General features: G+C 41.6%; 1 protein-coding gene across 2 annotated transcripts in view; it reads left to right on the plus strand.

Annotated features, from left to right (window-relative positions):
* Positions 1-3706: 3706 nt before the first annotated feature.
* dtx1 (deltex 1, E3 ubiquitin ligase) overlaps positions 3707-18811 on the plus strand; it is a 40596-nt gene continuing 25491 nt past the window's right edge. For both annotated transcript variants that reach the window (XM_085368009.1, XM_085368008.1), the window contains exon 1: positions 3707-3965. In XM_085368009.1, coding sequence (XP_085224135.1) covers positions 3707-3965 — 259 coding nt within the window. The remainder of the gene's footprint in view (positions 3966-18811) is intronic.

Genomic DNA, 18811 nt, shown 5'->3' on the forward strand with positions numbered 1-18811 from the left:
AAATTTGATCGGAAAACTGCTCATTAAAAAATGAACATTAGAGTTTTCACTAAGGTGGACGTTATAGTGAACCATCGACACTAATAGTGTTAGCGGTAGTGCATCTGATTCTCCTCAATGTTTTGGTGCTATTTCTGCAAAATCCACGAGGTGGCAGTGCTGCAGCAGCCTTTTTTACACACACACTGACTCCTCCATACAGGAAGAACCTTTAAATGCACAATACTGTGCAAAGGTCTTCATGTCTTTGTATTCTGCTTCCAAGAAGCCAAATTTTCTTGTAGTTTTTTTTTTTTTTCCAAGTCTGGTACCTGAAAAGACTTGACCGAAACAGAAAATTTTTCAGAAGAATCTTTTTTTGGTTGTTTAAGCAACTTAACACAGAACCATGAATCATTCAAACATTAAAATGCAACTAATTAATGAGATGAACCAGTTTTGTGTCTGCACATAACTGATGACTTGGTAATGAACCGAATTGAATGTGTCCTTAGACATTTTGCTATTAGCAGCCTGACAGAGAACTACATTATCTTTGAATCTATGAAAAGGGGAAGAGTGGCTATCAAGAAGCCACTCTTAAGGAAGGGAAAGGCTGAAATATGCAAAATTACACAAGAACTGAAAATCAGTGGCAATAGATCTCATGGAGTGGTGAATCTAAATTTGAAATCTTTGGTTCAAATCATCATCAACATGTTCAGAGGAGGTCGAGAGAGAGGTACAACAGTGAGTGTCTGTAGTTATCTGCTTAGTGCTGCCTTTCAGCCAGGTGTGTTGGAGGTCCTTTCAGAATTGATTGAAATTAATTAATTCAGACTTTGATCCACTACTGTAATACCATCCAGAAAACATCTGACTGGAACTTCATTTTTCAGTACGCCAATGATCCCAGACACACTGCCAATGTAGTAAAAGCATACTGGATAGAAAAACACACTGAGGAACACTACTGATCACGGACTGGCCACTTTAAAAACAAATGACAATTTATTATAAAAGCCAGAAAGGCAGAACTATTATCTTTATATTATTTATTTTGAGAAGTGTTCTGACATTTTTGTTTAATCTTCCCATTGCAATAATAGTAGTTTGGCAGCAGATGCTGCTGCTGTTCCATTTAACAAGCTTCGAAGCGACTCAGTGGATATCATGAACAACAAGATTAATATTAATTAGCCATAGAACTTTCTATACACTATTTATTTAAATAATTAGCCTCTCTGTTCTCAACAAGTCAATGGATTTGACTCTTATTACTTGCATTTTTAAACAGCCTAGCGCTTTTTGTGTATCTGTGTGTATATTTTTGTTGTTATGTAACAATCTCAGAGACTGCACATGTAATTGAGTCATTTTGGGTTTGTTTGTTTTTCTACCATTGTTATCTAGTTTCACCAATAATTGAAAAAAATCCGCAATTAAAACTGGAAATGTATAATTAAATAAATCAATTTACTATAACTCTGCTGATTTTTCATAAATTTTGCTTAAACTTTGTTGCCAGAAATGTTTGTCTGCCATTGATGTTGCCATAAGACGGAGTCAGTGTGTGATTGAAAGAGGTGAAGTTGTCAATGACATGCAATCTGTTTCTCATAACTGTGACAAATTGTTGAAATTTGCTGTCTACATAGACAGCAAATTCACATCAGACTATTACATTTGAGCTCAGCAGCCTTCCTGCTCTATAGGAAGAGTACAACTGGAGGTAAGTTGAGTCGTGCAAAGACTCATTGAGATTGATGGCAACATCTGTTTGCATTTATAAATTAATATTTACAAACCTTCATCGATCTCTGAGAGTGTTTGCAGTCATTACCAGTCAGACTGCGAATATTTGCAGAAAGATTGTCTTGAGATCCAAAGCGGCCATGAGTGTGCAACACCAAACACCATTAAACTGTGGGCAACCATTTAGCCATGACTTGCACAAGTTGCAATCCACCACAGACTGTGAAAAATTAAATGCAACCACCAGACAGCCACCGATTTTTTAAAAATTAATTTTAGCCGCTAGCTTGCTCTTTATTATTTGTAGATTCGTGTCTTTAATGGCTGACCCTGAAACAAAAGTTCATGGGACTTTCTGTGCAATCTTGTATGATTTGTATAACCCTATGCCAGATAGAGCTGGATCTGTATGTTTTATGAAATATAAATAAATTTAAAAACTAATAAGCAATTGTACGATAGTGTCTTAATATATTGCTTTGTTGTTTCCACATTACCTGGTCTGCTTCCCTTTCTTCACTGTAGTCTTATCCCATGCAAGGGTTTTATTTTGAAATTGGGGACCGGAAGTTGTATAAATCTTTTCGCCTTTTTATTAACACTTTGACTGATTTTATAAAAAAATATATATATATATGGGCTCTTCATACAGGTGTGCTTGGACATTTATTGTTGTTGCGATGATTATTTGGGGTTAGGCGGGGATCGTGCGTGTACTGCGTGGATGTTTGTCTGTTTGGCGTCACGGGGAAAGGAGCGCGCACAGCAGCGCAGCGGCGGCTTCGCTCTGCACTGAAAAACCGTGCAACTGGGGCATGCGTTCACTTTACACAGCGGACCAACAAGCTGGTGGAGACCGTGGCGGATTCACGGGAATACCGCGACGTGTCGATTTTCTGTAATAAACACCGGATTACTGGAGGTGGGTTCGGGGAAGATTTGGGGTGTTTAGCGATAAGGAAACGTAGAAATCACAGATGTGAAAAGGTGCGCTTTACCTCGGGCTTTCCCCCCTCTTTTCTTTCTTCCTCTTCCACCTTTGATAATCTGATTTTCGTCCGGATCCAGTGAAAATGCAGCCTGTACCTGACAGATGTGTGGCACCACAGCTGCAGCCTACAGGTCTGTATCGCCGCTATTAATTCAAGCGTGTTTTTTATGCCATAAATGAAAATTCAATATGAGGCTTAAGACAGACTGAGAATTGAATCAACAGAGGCAGTCTATGGCACTGACTGCATCTGAACAGCTTCTTATGCAAAAAATAATAATTAAAAAATGTCTGAGTGATATTCTGTCTGCTGTAATTATAGTAGCATCTGGCCTTTTGTGCTCTGCTCCTGAAACACTCACTTGATTAGAATTATTTTGTTGCCAACAAAACAACAACAACAAAAATCCCCAGACAAATTTCTTCACTACATTTTAAGTAAACAAAACGAATTGGCACAGGCCGGTTATTGTGCTACAGCACGGAGCAGGTTAGATTTGTGTCAGGTCCTCTAAAACAATGCCTGACTGCTTACTCAGAGGATAAATCACAGCTTTTGTTTGCCAGTGTGCCTGTGCACCTTGTCTTCTGTTTAGAGAGTATCTCCTGTCTACCTGCTGCAGATCTGCTGTGGTTGGCTGTGGAGGACTGAGATTGCTAAAGCTGCAAATCACATCATCAGCATCATCAGCATCAACATCTGCCACTTCAAACGCGACAAGACACAGGAGGACGCAGGCTGCTTTTTGCATGATCAAAGACGGAGAAGTCAGAAAGTACCTGTAGACGATGACTCCAGCGGAGCTGTTTGCTTGAAAGCAGCATGAGATAACTGGGGGCTGCCACGCTAATCGCTGATTCAAGCTTTTTTCCGTTTGGCAATGATGAAAAAGCCCCTCTTTGTCAGCTGACTGACAGGGTCGCAGTGGTGCTCTAGCACAGGACGTTGCCAGCAGCCGAAGCGCAGACACCACAGAGGAGATGGCTCGTCCAGGATCCGGGTTGCTGGTGCCCGTAAATGGGCTGGGGTACCCCCCTCAGAACCTCGCCAGGGTGGTGGTCTGGGAATGGCTGAACGAACATGGACGCTGGAGGCCCTACACCGCAGCAGTTTGCCACCATATAGAAAACGTGCTGAAGGGGGATGCCCGGGGAAGTGTAGTTCTAGGACAGGTGGATGCTCAGCTCTCTCCTTACATCATCGACCTGCAGTCCATGCACCAGTTTCGACAAGACACAGGTAAGAGTGTGCACAGATGACACAGATGCCGGTGCCAAGGAAAGCACAGATAACACAAATTTAACCATAACAATGGACTCAATGTACTGTATACATGTTTACTGATAAATAATCAGGTATTTTAGGATGTCCTCATAGCAGATGATGTCATATTATCCAATCTGGGCCAAACCAGCTTTAATGCGCTTGGTACACAAACTCCACAGTCATTCCAAGAGAGTAAATGAGAGCCCCGATTGCTTTGAGGCTCGTGTATATGAGCCACAGGTAGAGCCAAGAGGCACTGCCACAAGATGAATGTGAAGCATAGAGCCAATTAAAGTGTAGCAGTTACATATTGAGCCAGAAATGCCTTCATGCAGCTGTTGGGATGCCATGACCTTGCCAAAGGTCACCATGATTTAGCAGTTGTGCATCCATCAGACAAATGAGATGCAGTTCAGTGTAAACCTCACTCTGTCTTGTTATTCATGTGTTAAACAGTTTGTAATTCAGCGAGTTACAGTATGTTGTTAGGATCTAAGTCATTTCTTATCCTGCTGCTACATGACTTCAGTTTCTGTAAGTTTTCACACCTACATACAGAAAATGGAACAATCTGGTTTCACAGTTATTAGACAATCGATACCCCGCCATGTTTGAACTACGGCGCGTGCAATCCAAAACTTTGTCCTCAATTTTGCATTTAATGCGAGCTCTGTGAGACAGCATGAGGCCAACATTATCTCGACTGAGGGATCGATCGCCTCTGGCCATAACGCGCTAACAGTAAATGCCGACCCCCCCCCCCCTTTCCTGTTACTACGTGTCGCTTTAGAGTAAAATCCAAGCCACCACAGCCTTTGTTTGGCTTGCAGTAATTCTCTCAGATGACTGCTACCTTTTAAAATAAGCCCAGATGCTTTTTTGTAATTCTCCACCAACGATCAACACTCTCTTTGTGAGGATTCCCGTCATGCTTGTTCCAGTGTGTGTGTGAAGCAAAGGGGGGGAGGAGGTTGTAGGCATCTGTTAAGAGCAGCCTTGGAGAAATCGCAGCTTTCTCAATTATTATTCTTCACAGTCAGCTGTGGTTGATTACAACTCTATTAGCCATTTATTGTGACATCTTTGTTAGGATGCTCTGAAACTCCTTTTTTTTTTTAAAAAGTCTGACGACAAGAGCTTCCACTCTCTTAAGTTAGAGGCTGGAGTTGCTGTATTTGAAAGTGTTATGTAACACGAGAAGTGCAGGGACACTCTCGCAGGATGTACAGAAGGTAACTTCACTGTCCGCGGGTCTGCACTGTGTCACTTGTCATCAGTGTGCGTGATTCATCAGCATTAATAAATAGCTGCAGCGCCCTGAGGAATACAGATAGAATTGAACAGAGCTCAAATTCCTAAAAGGTCAGACCAATTTGCAAATGCATTAAGTAATAACCGTGTAAGTGTCTTTCAACAGATGGGTGTAGTTCAGGCTATAAATGCAGAGGAATATGGCAGCGGTCACAGTGGTCTGTGGTCTGCTTGCCCCTTTTAAACTAAATAGTAACAAAAAAAGTGCTTAGAAACCAGCAAGTAGATTGGGGTATCTAGAAAAATATTAATATTAGCATAATGTATCTTATAGTCAGTCAAACTTGGTATATCAGTATTTTTCTACTGTTCCAACATGCTCTTGTCGATTGTGCTGACTATGAGGACAACTCCATTTGTGAATGGCTGTCAGGTAGGTTGTAGTACAAGCAGCTGCCTGTTTTTCTGCTGTTCTCGTTGACGTCCCCCCCTTTGATAAAACACAGAGCTGCACATGTGTCTGTGAGATGAACCACTGAGTCGTTTGTCAGCCATTACCACGACACGGGGGCTAGGCCTGACGTTTATCGCTCCTCACTGTGCTGTTCACCGTGTTACCTTCCCCCTCGGCTGGGATAAACCTGTCACGGCAGAGGCTGATGGACAGTAGGTCTGGATGCTCGGTGCCTCCTCCGCTTTGTCCTCCTCTGCGCTCTCTTTTGCTGTCCTTCCACACGGGCACACCTCTGTCCTTCGTCGTCATCGATTCAAACTCCCATGAGGCCTAGCTTCCAGGCTGTTGCGATGTTGTTGTAGCGCCGCTTGAGTGGAGGGATCTCGGCGAGCTTGTTTTGCTATAACGTTGAGTGTGATGCATTTGTTTCACATCGGATGTTTGCTGTAGCTCAGCAGGTCACCCTCAGCCACTTGCTTTGTTGCAGGCTTATGGAGTGTCCCTGTGGGGAAACCCCGTTTTGTCGCAGAGCCAGTGAGCTTGCCCTCTGAGGCTGTTTCCTTTTTTGCTAAGAGTTGTAAAAAAAGGTTAAGTATGATTGATATCCACTGTGTGTGTTTCTGAATAAATGCTTCTGTTTTTGCATGTGAGTAATTGTTGCTTGTGTGATTGGTGCCCTCTGCCTGTTATGATGTTTGGGTCCCGTCCCTGCAGGCTGTGCAGGGCTGCCCTTTGCTCCCATGGGTTTGGGAGGATCTGTGGGTGGTAGCCAGGCCGAGTTACTCAAACTAATGAGACAGCAGCTATGTTTTATCTCCATGACTCTCTCTAATCAGATTGCCATGACAAGAAAACACAGCCACCGCAAACGACGAAGCAGGGCCCGGTTATGGAGGGAGTAGCCTTAGAACATCTGCATTTAATTGGCACTCAAAAACATACAGGGCATGGATTTCATCTCAGTATAGTTACTAGCAAAGAACAGCAGAGTTACTGGTGAAAAACACCAGTCTGTGGTGAAATCCCGACTAGCAATGCTTTATGGATATAGTATAAGAGAAGCCTTAGAGGCTCATATAAGCATAGTGTGAATAGATATCCAGCTGAAGGCAGGGGGAGAATTGACTCTCGGCCAAGAAGGATCGATCCGTTTTCCTCCCCAGAGGGGCATTTAAACCTCTAAACACTGCTGTGGACTGATCCCCTTTCACTACAGCCACCCCCACAGCAAAATACACGGGCTTATCTGGCATTTCCATCATATACCAACACTTGTGGCCTGTCTGATGGATTTCACACTGCAGCCACTGCTTGGATTTTAAGCACTTTTCCTTTTTATATGTATCAAGATCATATGTAGGTGACATAACCCAGAAACCCTCATCATCACCATTTGTGCTCTATCCCTCAATCTCATTTAGCAACAAACATTCACACTTATTAAGTATGCATCCAAAATTCTGTAACACCATAAAGTCACTTAAATCTGTTCTTCTCCGCTGAGTGCGAAGAACAATGAAAATGTAAATATTTCAATTCACATCGTCAATCTAATATTGATCTGATTTGTATTGAAGATTGTTCGGCTGAATTTAGACTCTGATTGTTGTGAATGTGCGATATGGATTCCAGCGTTTCTGTGACCTGAAAGAGTGTTAAGGTTTAGCTAACAGTGCACCACCATGACCGTGGCTGAACTTGTGCACGTCTGGTCAGCTTTACTTTTTAGTATGTTTGTTCAGATGTTAAATACAGCAGCATTAAAAAAAACTCACTGTTTCAAAACATGCTATATAGCAAGAAATAAGTGTGATGTAACAGCAAATGTAATGATAACAAAATGAAGTTAAAATACAGCGTTAGCAAGTTCCGAGCTCTGATTGTACCTAGCTTAGAGGATATTGTTGATGCTAACTGTGTGCCACTTATGGAAGACATTGTTAAATAAATCAACAGATATCATTAATGTTATTTACAACTGACAGAATCAATACTTACATTACATTACAACAAAATGTGGATTTTCTTCTGAGGATGAAAAAATGTGTCATTTATACGCAATAGGGGAGGTTCAGGCTATTTGTCTTTGTTACATCTACCCTTCAGTAAACGAGGTAAGACATGTTATATTGTTATTTTGTATTCTTGGGCTCCACAGCTGAGGTCCATCATGATCAATTTCTCTGGAAGAGAAACTCAAGATCGGAACCTTTTTCCACATCTTTATATTTAAACATAATGCTACAAATACGTAACAAAAATCCAGTGGTTAAATATCTGGTAAACATTGTTATGTTGTTCATAAATATTTAAGAGAAGCCACTCCCCTATCTCAGTTTGTCTGGTACGAGGTAGTCAGTCAGCAGCTACCTGGAAGAGCAGATTCTGTTTTTATGTTTGGATGCATTATGGATTTTTATGGAAATAAAAAAAATTTGCAAGATGTACTGACTGTGATGGGAAATGAAACCAGTTTATCCTGATCCCAAGTCTTGCCTTCTTGGTTTATATTCAGAAACATATAAATATAGTAAGAATGAGAGGACACTAATGGACCTCAGTCTGCAAATTACAAGAAGAAAACAATTGTCAAAACAAATGCTATCAATGTACCGCTGGAAAAGAAGAAATTACTTAAGGGAGGGCAAGTTCAAATACATATGGGGTCCATTTATGGTCCACAAACACAGAGACTGATGTATGTGAATGAAAGGAAAAGAAAAAGGGGTTTTATGTGTGTTGTATTCTGTTCTGTTTTATATTCAAAGGGGCTATAAAGGCTGGTTTATAATAAGTGTCCTGTGTGTTAGTTTTGTGATCACTGATCTGACGTAAGTAATTGTTGAACTTTGCTGTAATTATATACATTGTTTTTATTAAAAATATGAAAACAGTGTGAGGTTGATGGACTAGATGAAGCTTTGGCATGTAATTATTATATATGTAATGATAAAAACGCTGTAAAAACAGATATTTCTATAGTAGTGAAAAAAACAAGAAGGTTTCTGTTATTTAATTGTTTATCTGTTGCACGGGGGAAGGTCTTCATCAATAAGAAAAGCTTTAAAACCTGGGGAAATACAGTTAAAATACCCACATTCACATTTTCCAAAGCTGTCGAGTGGGGCCATATTGAAGTCTCTGTTGGGTCCGCGAGCCTTATGTTTGACACCCTTGCTTTAATAGGTCATGATGTTGATATTTTCTCACAAAGTTGAGAAAATACATAAATACAATAAATCAATTTGAACTGCAACAGAGAGCAGCGTGCAGGTCATTTCTGCATACGTGCCACGTGTGTGTGCAGTCACTGTTGTGAGCTGGCCCATGTGTGACTGCAGAGATAACCTCTATCAGCAGCTGTTGGCTGCTGTGTCGATGGAGCAGCTCTTTGTTTGTTTTTGTTTCACGAGCGTGAGAACCTCTTCTTCTCTGCCCTATTTCCCTCGGCTAAATGCCCTCTCTGACTAATTATGGTTGAAAGTGCCACAAGTCAAAAGCTCTCATCTTCTGTTATGTGTTGAGCTGACAAACAGCAGTAGTTGTGGTTTGGATGCTACCTGTGAATGTGCTCGAGCACTTGTTATGCTGTAGACCAGAAAAGAGGGTGGCGCGTTTGTGTGTTGTTTTCTTTTTTTTTTCCTTTTTCTTCTTTATTGTCGTTTAGTAAGTAGTAAGTGTGTGTGGGAACTGTTCTGGTGGTCTGTGGGAGGAAGCTGTAAAAAGGATCCCTGCGATGTACGTGGTAAAGGTCAGGTACTGTATGCATCAGCTCTGACTGTGAAATCCCACTTGCGTCAGAAGAAAGAAAATAAGCAGAGAGTCCAGCGACTCTAAAATGCACATTTGGTATCGAAATGTGAAGAAGAAGCAGGTAGAAATAGAAACAAGGCAGACAGAGTTACCTGAAGAAGAAAGCGGTGCACAAGCTGACACACTGCGTGAGAAGATGTCATACTACATTCTCATACTGGGTGTATTTCGACTTGCAAGAGATGAATCATACATAAATGAGTGTGCATGTATATGAAACTTCGAGTGGATGTTTATAGCAACAGCAAAATGATGCTCAGCCTATTGGTAGACCCTGTGCTCAGGTTCTCCAGTGCACCGAGCTTGGTGAAATCCACTTGCGTGTTGGCAGGAAAGGAACAGGAGCAGCAGCGCCGTGGAGAGGGAGGGGGGGGAGCAGGCAGAGGTGAGGAGAGAAGAGGAACAGAGGGAGAGGTGGAACGTTTTCCTGATGGAAGGTGACAGAGCGGAGGGAAGGATAATAACACCGCGCACATTTCCCTGCTCCTTCACTCTCACATGCGCTCAGACACCTCGCCATCCATCCCATCAAAGCGTGCCTGTTTTTAATTATGAAGTCATCTGCCCGTGTTTTTTATCACTTATCTGACAACATGCTTTGTTTATAGAGGCAGATGTCTGCAACAAGGTACCAGAGTGAAAAGTTGCTTGTTTAGTTTGACTGGCGGTTACCTGTGAAACGGTACACATGATTCTTTATCCTCATTGCATTATAGTGATGAGCAGGCTGTGCATCCCCTGGAAACCACTGGCGTTGGTAGCTAAAGTGCATCTCCACATCTCCTTCTAATCCAGCGCATGAACTTCTAAAGCAGATATCTTACTTTTTCATCAAGGAAGCGGCTTTACAGCCACTCTCTGCACTGGTTGCTTATCAGCCCGCTCTAGGAGGTCAGTCAGATCAGTAACTGTTGTCTGTTTCAGCCCGTCTGTCTGCTGCTGCTCCTGCTAATAAAGACGTATGCATGATCACAGCATTATTTGATTAAACGAGCCTCTCTCCTGGATCCATTTATGGGCCGATCTCTTATCTTGTTCTAGCATGTCGAAGCAGTGTCTTTAAGTATCATCACTCTCATCTTGGGTGCTTTTATTTCCTAGATAAATAACTCTTTCCAGTCTGTTGCAGATAGAGCTGCTCCAAAATATGATAAATAAAGTGAGTCTTGTTCTGTTTGTTGTGTTGAAGAATTTCCGTGCGGCTTCATAACACAGAGAATCTGCCAAGTGCTAGCTAGCTGTCACGTTGAAAAGGGACAGTGTTCCTGCTGTAACCAATAGAGTGTCTTTGATCTACACCGTATGGTCTAACATTTACTGAAAACATCTTTTGACTGAGATCAGAGCTGCAGTGATGCAATTCGGGCTGCCAGCGGTTGCGGCGAGCCAAACTCAGAACTCCCTTGATCAGACTCAGTGAATACACAAAGACAGTGTGGGATTTTCTGCCTCAGACTTAGCTTTTTCACTTGCTTTACAAAAAAACGAAAGACCTTCCTTTAGCAGTGTGGAGGCACGACAAACCGCTAATGCTGAAAAGGGACGGCTGCCTCAACAGCATCTAAGTGATAAGCCAGGTGTCCGTGAGCGGCTGCAATGGATGGAAAACATCATCCCAAAGTAATCTGAACATCAGACTACTTTTTGTGTTAATAAACAGCCAATCACAGAACTGCTAGCTTGCAGTGGAAGCGCAATGCTAGCATCTGAAATATATTTAAGGGATCTGCGAAGGGATGATTGCCGTTGTTCTCCAACACTTTCTGACTTATTTGTCACACACTGGTAACAACGTGAAGGCCAAGGCTGTTACAGTTAAACGAAACTAAAAAGAAAAACTAGCTTACATGCTGTAAGATTTGAAAAAATGCCAGCCATGAATTCGACAGCCCTCCTGTCAGGTGTACAATAATAAACTACGTGGTCCAGTTCTAACTGCAGCTTGACGGCCGGTCGTAAGTAAAAAAAATAGATAGTAGTCAGTTGTTGTGTTTTTCTTTATGTGTGCATTTCTATGCTGCCCTCACAACTGTTTAAACTCATGAACACAAAGGATGTATTTCCTTAACAAGGCGTGGGATAAACTCAAGCTTACTTTTCATATGCATTACACAAAAACATCACTTATTTTGGTTGTTGGCTGCCCAGCAGGCTCTGCCTAATGTCAATGCGAGGCATTCTCACTTTTTGCTCCTCCTGTCTGCGTGTCACCTGTTAGTACTTCTAAATCATGGCTGTTGGTAAGAGTCCAAGTCCTGTGACTGTCCAGCATGAGGAGCATCCTGCAGTAGCCTGTGATATGAGGAATATTTGCCAGGTTTTCCTGGCAGCCAAACTCTGCTTGTGCTATTCAGAGGAGCTGCTCACACCATCAATTTTTATGCCTCGTGCCAGCAACCGCCACGGTGTGGAGGAGTTATGTTGTCAGCTTGTCTGTGCTATACTCTTGAACACAATATTTCAGGAATGAGGGAATTTCTTCTAATTCCACACAAATGTCCTTGGACTGATGAGCTGATTTTAATTTTGGTTTGGTTGTAAAAGGGTCACCATGATTTGACAAAGGCCTTGTTTGGCCATTGCTCAAGAACTGATAAGTGAAGTGTGACAAAGTATGACACAAACTTCTTAAAGAATGAAATGGTGAAATGATGACATTTCATATCCTGAAGGTCTAAGGTTTGCTTCACAGTTGCATCATGATGTTTTGCAATAATCCTTTTCTGGCCGTTATCAAACGTCATAACTCAGGAAGTAATGATAATGATAATAATGTCGTTTCACTGTCGATACAGGTTTGCAAACTGTGTGTAAAAGTGTTGCCTCTGGGTCAGTTTTTATCAAGCTGAAACAGCAGTTGCCTCCTTCGTGTTTTGTTGGATGCATTTCAGTTAGAGAGAGATATGCTGGTCAGCAATGAAGACAACTACAACATCTTTAGTTTTTTGTTATCGCTGTTACTTTTTCTATATTTTGACACATTATTGATTCACAGATAAAAAGAGTGGCTTTATCTGGAAGATAGCATAAAGATTAAAAGTGTTCCTTCCCATATAAAACTATATTACATATGACTAAACAATTGACCTTGATATGAACGTGAATGATGGAGTGCTGGGAGTGTTCTTGATAAAATAAGAAGGATGTTAATTATTGTGTAACATTATTAGCAGCTTACACCCAAAAACACATAATTTGTTGACTTGTCTTCAGTTAAATGCCAGACATAACACAGGCTGACAAACATAAAACAGTATTTTGCACCTAACTTGACAAAGCTCGGTATGCTGTGCAGTATGTCTTTAAAAAAGTTGAGGGAACTGGTCAAGTGGAGTATAAAAGCAGAAGTAACAGGTCTAAAAAACTATCTACGTCAGATGAGCAGTATCTCAAAATCCCACAAATACATGCATCTGGCCCTTCATTTGATCCATCTACTGTTCACTGAAGCCTCATCTGGTGTCAGTGGAAAGGTGGATGTCAGGAAACTAATCTTAAGGATGAAAATGGCTAAAGAGTAAGTGATGACCAAAAGGTTTCAATTGAAATTGTCATCAATTTGTACACAGGAGGTCAGTAGAGAGATACAGCCTTCATCAGGTAAACATGGTAGAGACTCTGTCATGGTTTCATGGAGGCTGGATGTCAGTCAGTCGTGTTGGGAATCTTGCCAGCCTTGCTGAAATTGAAGCAGCACCACATTCAGCAAAAACCTAACACAGGATGTCAGCGCAAACACTTCATACCATCTGTCAAGCACGGTGGTAGAGGTGTGATGATTGGGTTTGTCAGCCATGGGAAATTGACAGCAAGTTTACCATGAACAAATTTTTATACCAAAGTGTTGTATGTGAGGCCAACTGTCCAAATACTAAAGTTGGCCAAAATTAGGTCATGCAACAGGACAATGATCACAATCACACCAACAAATCTGGCAAAGTTCAGACCTCGACCCAACTAAAATGCTATAGTATGACCACAAGAGAGCTGTGCATAAACAATCGTCTGCAAACCTCAATGAACTGAAGCAACGCTGCAAAGAAGAGTGGACCAAAATTTCTCCACAACGTTGTGAAGGATAAATGATAAATGCATGCAGAATACAATTATTTTGTTTCATTGTTATTGCTTCTAAGCTACTGAATAATTCTACATAGAATTCACAGAGGCTATACTTCTTTCCCCATAAGTTTTCGAGGTTTATATGAGTCTGTGGCGAGCCCTCAGCGCTTTCTCTCGCCTCTTTGTTTTGTCACGAACTTCAGCTTGTTGTCATTTAAGAGGCTTGATGTAGAAGACTGACAGTCAGAGGGATCCTGCAGTGTCACAAAATATTGCGACTCTGCTGTCAGCTTTTGAAAAGGTGAGAAAGTGTTGCCTGAAAGTCAGCCCTTGTGCCCAGTATGTGAGAAATGAAAGCCCTGGACAAGCTTCACATATAGTACTGTAAGTGAGAAATGACTTAAGTGACAAAAGAATACAAAAAAGTCTAATAAAGTAGTTCTGATTCTGGTATTAAAGTCACATTTAAGATGGTAAACAGAAACACTGGGACATGATTATACTGGCAGCCTTCTAGTTTCAGTCACTGTACATACGTCATTCAATGCCGTAATCATTTGTGATACTAGATTGAAACAGCTCATTAACTCAAATGTCTAATCTGCCAATCACATGGCAGCAACTCAGTGCATTAAGGCAGCGGTCCCCAACCCCCGGGCCTCGGACCGGTACCGGTCCGTGAGTCGTTTGGTACCGGGCCGCGAGAGTTGAGGCTCAGGTGTGAAATGTATGGTTTTCAGGATTTTATCGGTTTTCAGCGTTATTTTGTTATCGTTTTGATCGTTTACTCGGTTTTCCTGGGTCTTTTCACGTGTGTTATGAATAAATCTTCTTTTTTTCGGTACCGGTACTAGTTTTATTTTGTTGTATTTGTCCGCGACACCTTAAAGGCCGGTCCGTGAAAATATTGTCGGGCATAAACCGGTCCGTGGCTCAAAAAAGGTTGGGGACTGCTGCATTAAGGCATGTAGACATGGCCAAGATGACCTGCATAAGGTCAAACTGAGCATCAGAATGGGGAAGAAAGATGATTTATGTGACCTTGAACATGGTGCGGTTGAATCGGATAGCCAAAGAACTGACACTGAAGAACAAAATACTGGAAAAAACACTGCCTCACTGTTTGTTCTCAATTTCTGCTGCAACATCCAGATGGTAGGGTCGGAGTTTGGTGTAAATAACATGAAATCCTCGATCCATCCTGCTATATATCAAGAGTCCAGGCTGGTGGTGGTGGTGAAATGGTTTCTTGGCGCACTTTGTGGCCCTTAGTACAAACCGAGCATTGTTTAAATACCACAGCCTACCTGAGTGTTCTGCTGCTGACCATGTTCATCCTTTACGACTACAGTGTACCCATCTTCTGATGACTGCTTCCAGCAGGATAACACGCCATGTCACAAAGCTCAAATTATCATGTTCATTGAACATAATGAGCTCCCTGTAATTAAATTACCTCCACAGTCACCAGATCTCAATCCAACAGAGCACCTTTGGGATGTGGTAGAAAGGGAGATTTACAGCCGCCAAATCTGCAGTGACTGCGTGATGCTGTCATGTCAATATGGACCGAATTCTTTAAGCAATGTTTCCAGCACTGTGTCGAATCTACCATTAATAATTAAGGGATCTCCGAGGTCTGGCGTAATGAGCTGTTAGAACCTCGATAGCATAAAGTTGTGTTCTTGAACTGAAAATGACCTTTCATTGTGAGACAGGCGCGTCCAAACCACACCTTCACATAACACTATCATCCATATTCATATTTGTAGTTTTCATTTGCAGATTCTTTAATGTTACCTTACCGTTGGTTTACTGAAAAGTGGGTTTGTATAATGGGTTTCTCAAAATACTTTGACCCTCAAAAGTTAGCGTGCCACTGTGTCACGTCTGTAGGCTTTGATGAGGTCTGTCGAATCTGTGGTCAGGCTTTGAGCTCAATAAAAGCTTTTAGCAAACCAACAGCAACTTTGCAACAAGGACGTGACCCCGATTACATTCAGCCCTGACATCTGCCCTTAGCAAGCATGAATTGGTTCCTCTTAATAGACTCAATAATCGAAAAGGGAACGCTGCAGTGAAAATAAGTGAGCTTTTAAAATGAGCAATTATGACTGGACAAAAGATGAATGTCTCTTCATTAAATTTGAGTTATGAACACAGCAGAAATGTGATTACACTTGTGATTCAGCTGGGAAAAGGTCTGGGCCTAATAACTCGTCGGGAAAGTAGAACATACTTAAGGTGAAGTTGTTTTTGGTAAATCTGTCACGGGGTACAGTAGATAAAATGTTCATCACCCTACCGGGTGGTCTGATATACGCTGACCTCTCTCACACCATGTCCAGTTTACTGCTGATCAAAGCTGAGCACTGTACTCTGGCACAGTGACAGCTTGCTTTAATGTAGCCAGGCGTTTCCTCTGATAAGACCTGACCGTGTCTGACAGCCATGAAGTGAAGGTTATAAAAGCCCATCTCAGCAAACTAATTTACTGCATACTGTTCATCTCAGTGAGTCAGACTTCTTTTATTTGTCAAATGTAATATTCTGTGCAATTTTTTTTCCATCTAGCCCCTTCCGCCATCGCCGCTTATCTTCCACTTCATATTTTTTTGTGCAATAATGGATCCTGGGTATCCATGAAATCTTCCCCTTTGATTCGCTGCTGGAATTATTTTCTTAAGTTCAGACAGTGAACCACGCGAGCTGTTCCTCAAAGTCGGCTCCGATTTGGGCTGGCCGTCAGTCAGCTTTCTGCTGAGCATGTAAATGGGTTTCACTGATTTCACTGATGTACAGTCTGTTGTAGCGGTGTGACGCCTGACGTGAAATATTGTGTCGTCACGGCTGAATACTGCACCATGTGGTGTGGGAATTGCACTTGTGTATATCACTTTCTCCCTGCTGAACAGAGCATGTCAACAATGTATGATGAGCTGTAAGAGCTTGGCCATATGTTTGGAATCACTCACAAATATCAAGATATTAATGCCACTGACAGTATTGTCATTTTAGCGGGTATACCTGCAATGCAGTCCAGTATATTCCATTTCTTCCAGACAGTCGTGGAGATTTTGTTTTCAATAACATGATGCTGTTGCACCAAATTGCATTTAGAGGTGGTTCAAATATCGCTAATGCAATGCAAAAATAGGGAAGCTAAAATAGTCAACTCTCTTAATGTAGTGAAATTACTGCACCACCACATTTAATAGTGACCTCTTAAACATTTGAGCAGTCATACAAGAAGTGTTATGCAAGAATGTTATGAAATTGCCTGCATAAAATTGTTACCACTATATTTTTACACCAAGGTGATTCCTGATGACCTACTGATTTTAAAACATCTGAGGTAGTAGGACAAGTGGAGGACAAAAGAAGAAGTGGCAGGGTTAAAAAATTATCTATAGCAGATGAAAAGTGTCTGAAAGCCATGCCCTTAAGAAAAAACAATCCAGCAAAGACCTGTAACAGGACCTAAAGGATGCATCTGACCCTTCAGCTGATCCATCCACTATTTGCTCTTTCTCATCAGAAATGATCTCAGTGGAAGGGTGACGGTCAAGAAGCCATTCTTAAGGATGAGAATTAGGGTAAAACTGTAAACACAGAAATGTACGGTCAGATTTTGACCCGACATGCACAATACCATCTGGACTTCCAATGATCCCAAACACAGTGCAAATGCAGTAAAAGCAAGGCAGCCAACATCCAAAGAAGAGCTTTGAGTGTCCTTCAAGTAGCCTGGGGAACTATCTAGAAAGCTTGCCTAGGAGAGTTCAGGCTGTGTTGAAAAATAAAAGCGGTCTGACCTTTAAACTCATTTGAATTGTACAACTGTGTACAATATATTTCCATGCATGGAAATATATTGTATTTCCATGTATGTTTGCACATTTGAATAAATCTCTTCACCTATTTCTCATGTTCCTAGCAAAATAAAAAGAAATTTGAAGGTTGTCTCAAGACCTTTGCACAGTACTCTGTGAATCACATACAATGGGATAGTGCACAAAGACATCATCTCAGTTCCTTCACTCTTCAAATTCAAATATATTTGTAAAATAAAAACGTAAGTGACTCATTTTATTCCACAAATATAATGGAAAATATAAAAAAGGGGGGGGAGAAGCCAGATGAAAGTTTGTTTTTATTACATAAAACCATTTCATCTTTACAATTATACACTTGAAAAGGCTGATTTTTTTTTTTTTTTTGCAGGAAAGCCAGTATGCAGTAGCTAAAAAAGTCAGTGTCCAGTAATTATGGGCAGGCAGATGTCATGTCCACATGGCTTTCCCCCATAGACATCTTAACTCCATGGCTTCATAATACCTGTCATTACTGTAAAATGCAGTTGTGCCCTTAAAGCCACAGTAAATTCCCACAGCAAGCTGGAACTGATTAGCTTGTTAGTTTAGCACCAGCTGATTGGTACCACCTAGAAAAATCCCAGAAAATTTTGTTGATCACATAACTCAAAAGGGAATGTTGTCAAAAGCTGTTTTCAGTTTTGTCAGCCTATAAGTTGACTGGAAAAGTTAGCGCAGCAGGATTTTGTTTCCCATGTGTGAAAGTGCCTCTCACTCCTAACAAGAAACCTGTTTAACTGTAACCCTGGCACTGCTGTCTGGCAGTGTGGAGCTATGTTTGTGTGAAGCCAAGCTTGCATGTTAGTGTGTGTTTGTGTGTCTTATGACGGTGCTTGAGGCTGTGCCTCCTACTCGCTTGCCCTAGTGATGTGACAGCACGGCGCTGACACGCTAACGAGGCTCCTGCTGGACGTGATGAGGCTGAAGTGGTGTGAAGCAGAAGCCATTGTGCATTCAAACACACTCACCTCTTCAGGGTAGTTCAGAGTCTTCTAGTGGTCACACAAACACATGCATGTACACAAACAAAATGAGTCAGAGAGCAGAAGATTCAAACCTCTTCATCCGAGAACCGTCACGACATCTATGAAGGTTGTTTCAGGGTCTATTGCGGCACTACAGGAGCTGGCAGGTGGACAGGACTGTAACTTAATTTTCTGAAGATTTTCTTTTTTTTGCCCCTCTCTGTCTCTTTTTGTTACCTCAGTAAGTGCAAGCTCTGCACAAGCGCATGGTAACTGGCCAGCTCCCCAGGCCAAGGTGTGGGAGAGTTTGGAGTGTTGAAGGGGCTGAGGATGTGTAGGGTTGCAGTGGGAGTTACGCCACTTTTCTTCACCACTTTGTCTTGCTGGCAGCAAAACTGT

This window comes from Diplotaxodon limnothrissa, linkage group LG12, assembly GCF_057381915.1.
Source record: "Diplotaxodon limnothrissa isolate DT_005_m linkage group LG12, D_limnothrissa_male_GT1.1, whole genome shotgun sequence".
Taxonomy (NCBI): Eukaryota; Metazoa; Chordata; class Actinopteri; order Cichliformes; family Cichlidae; genus Diplotaxodon; species Diplotaxodon limnothrissa.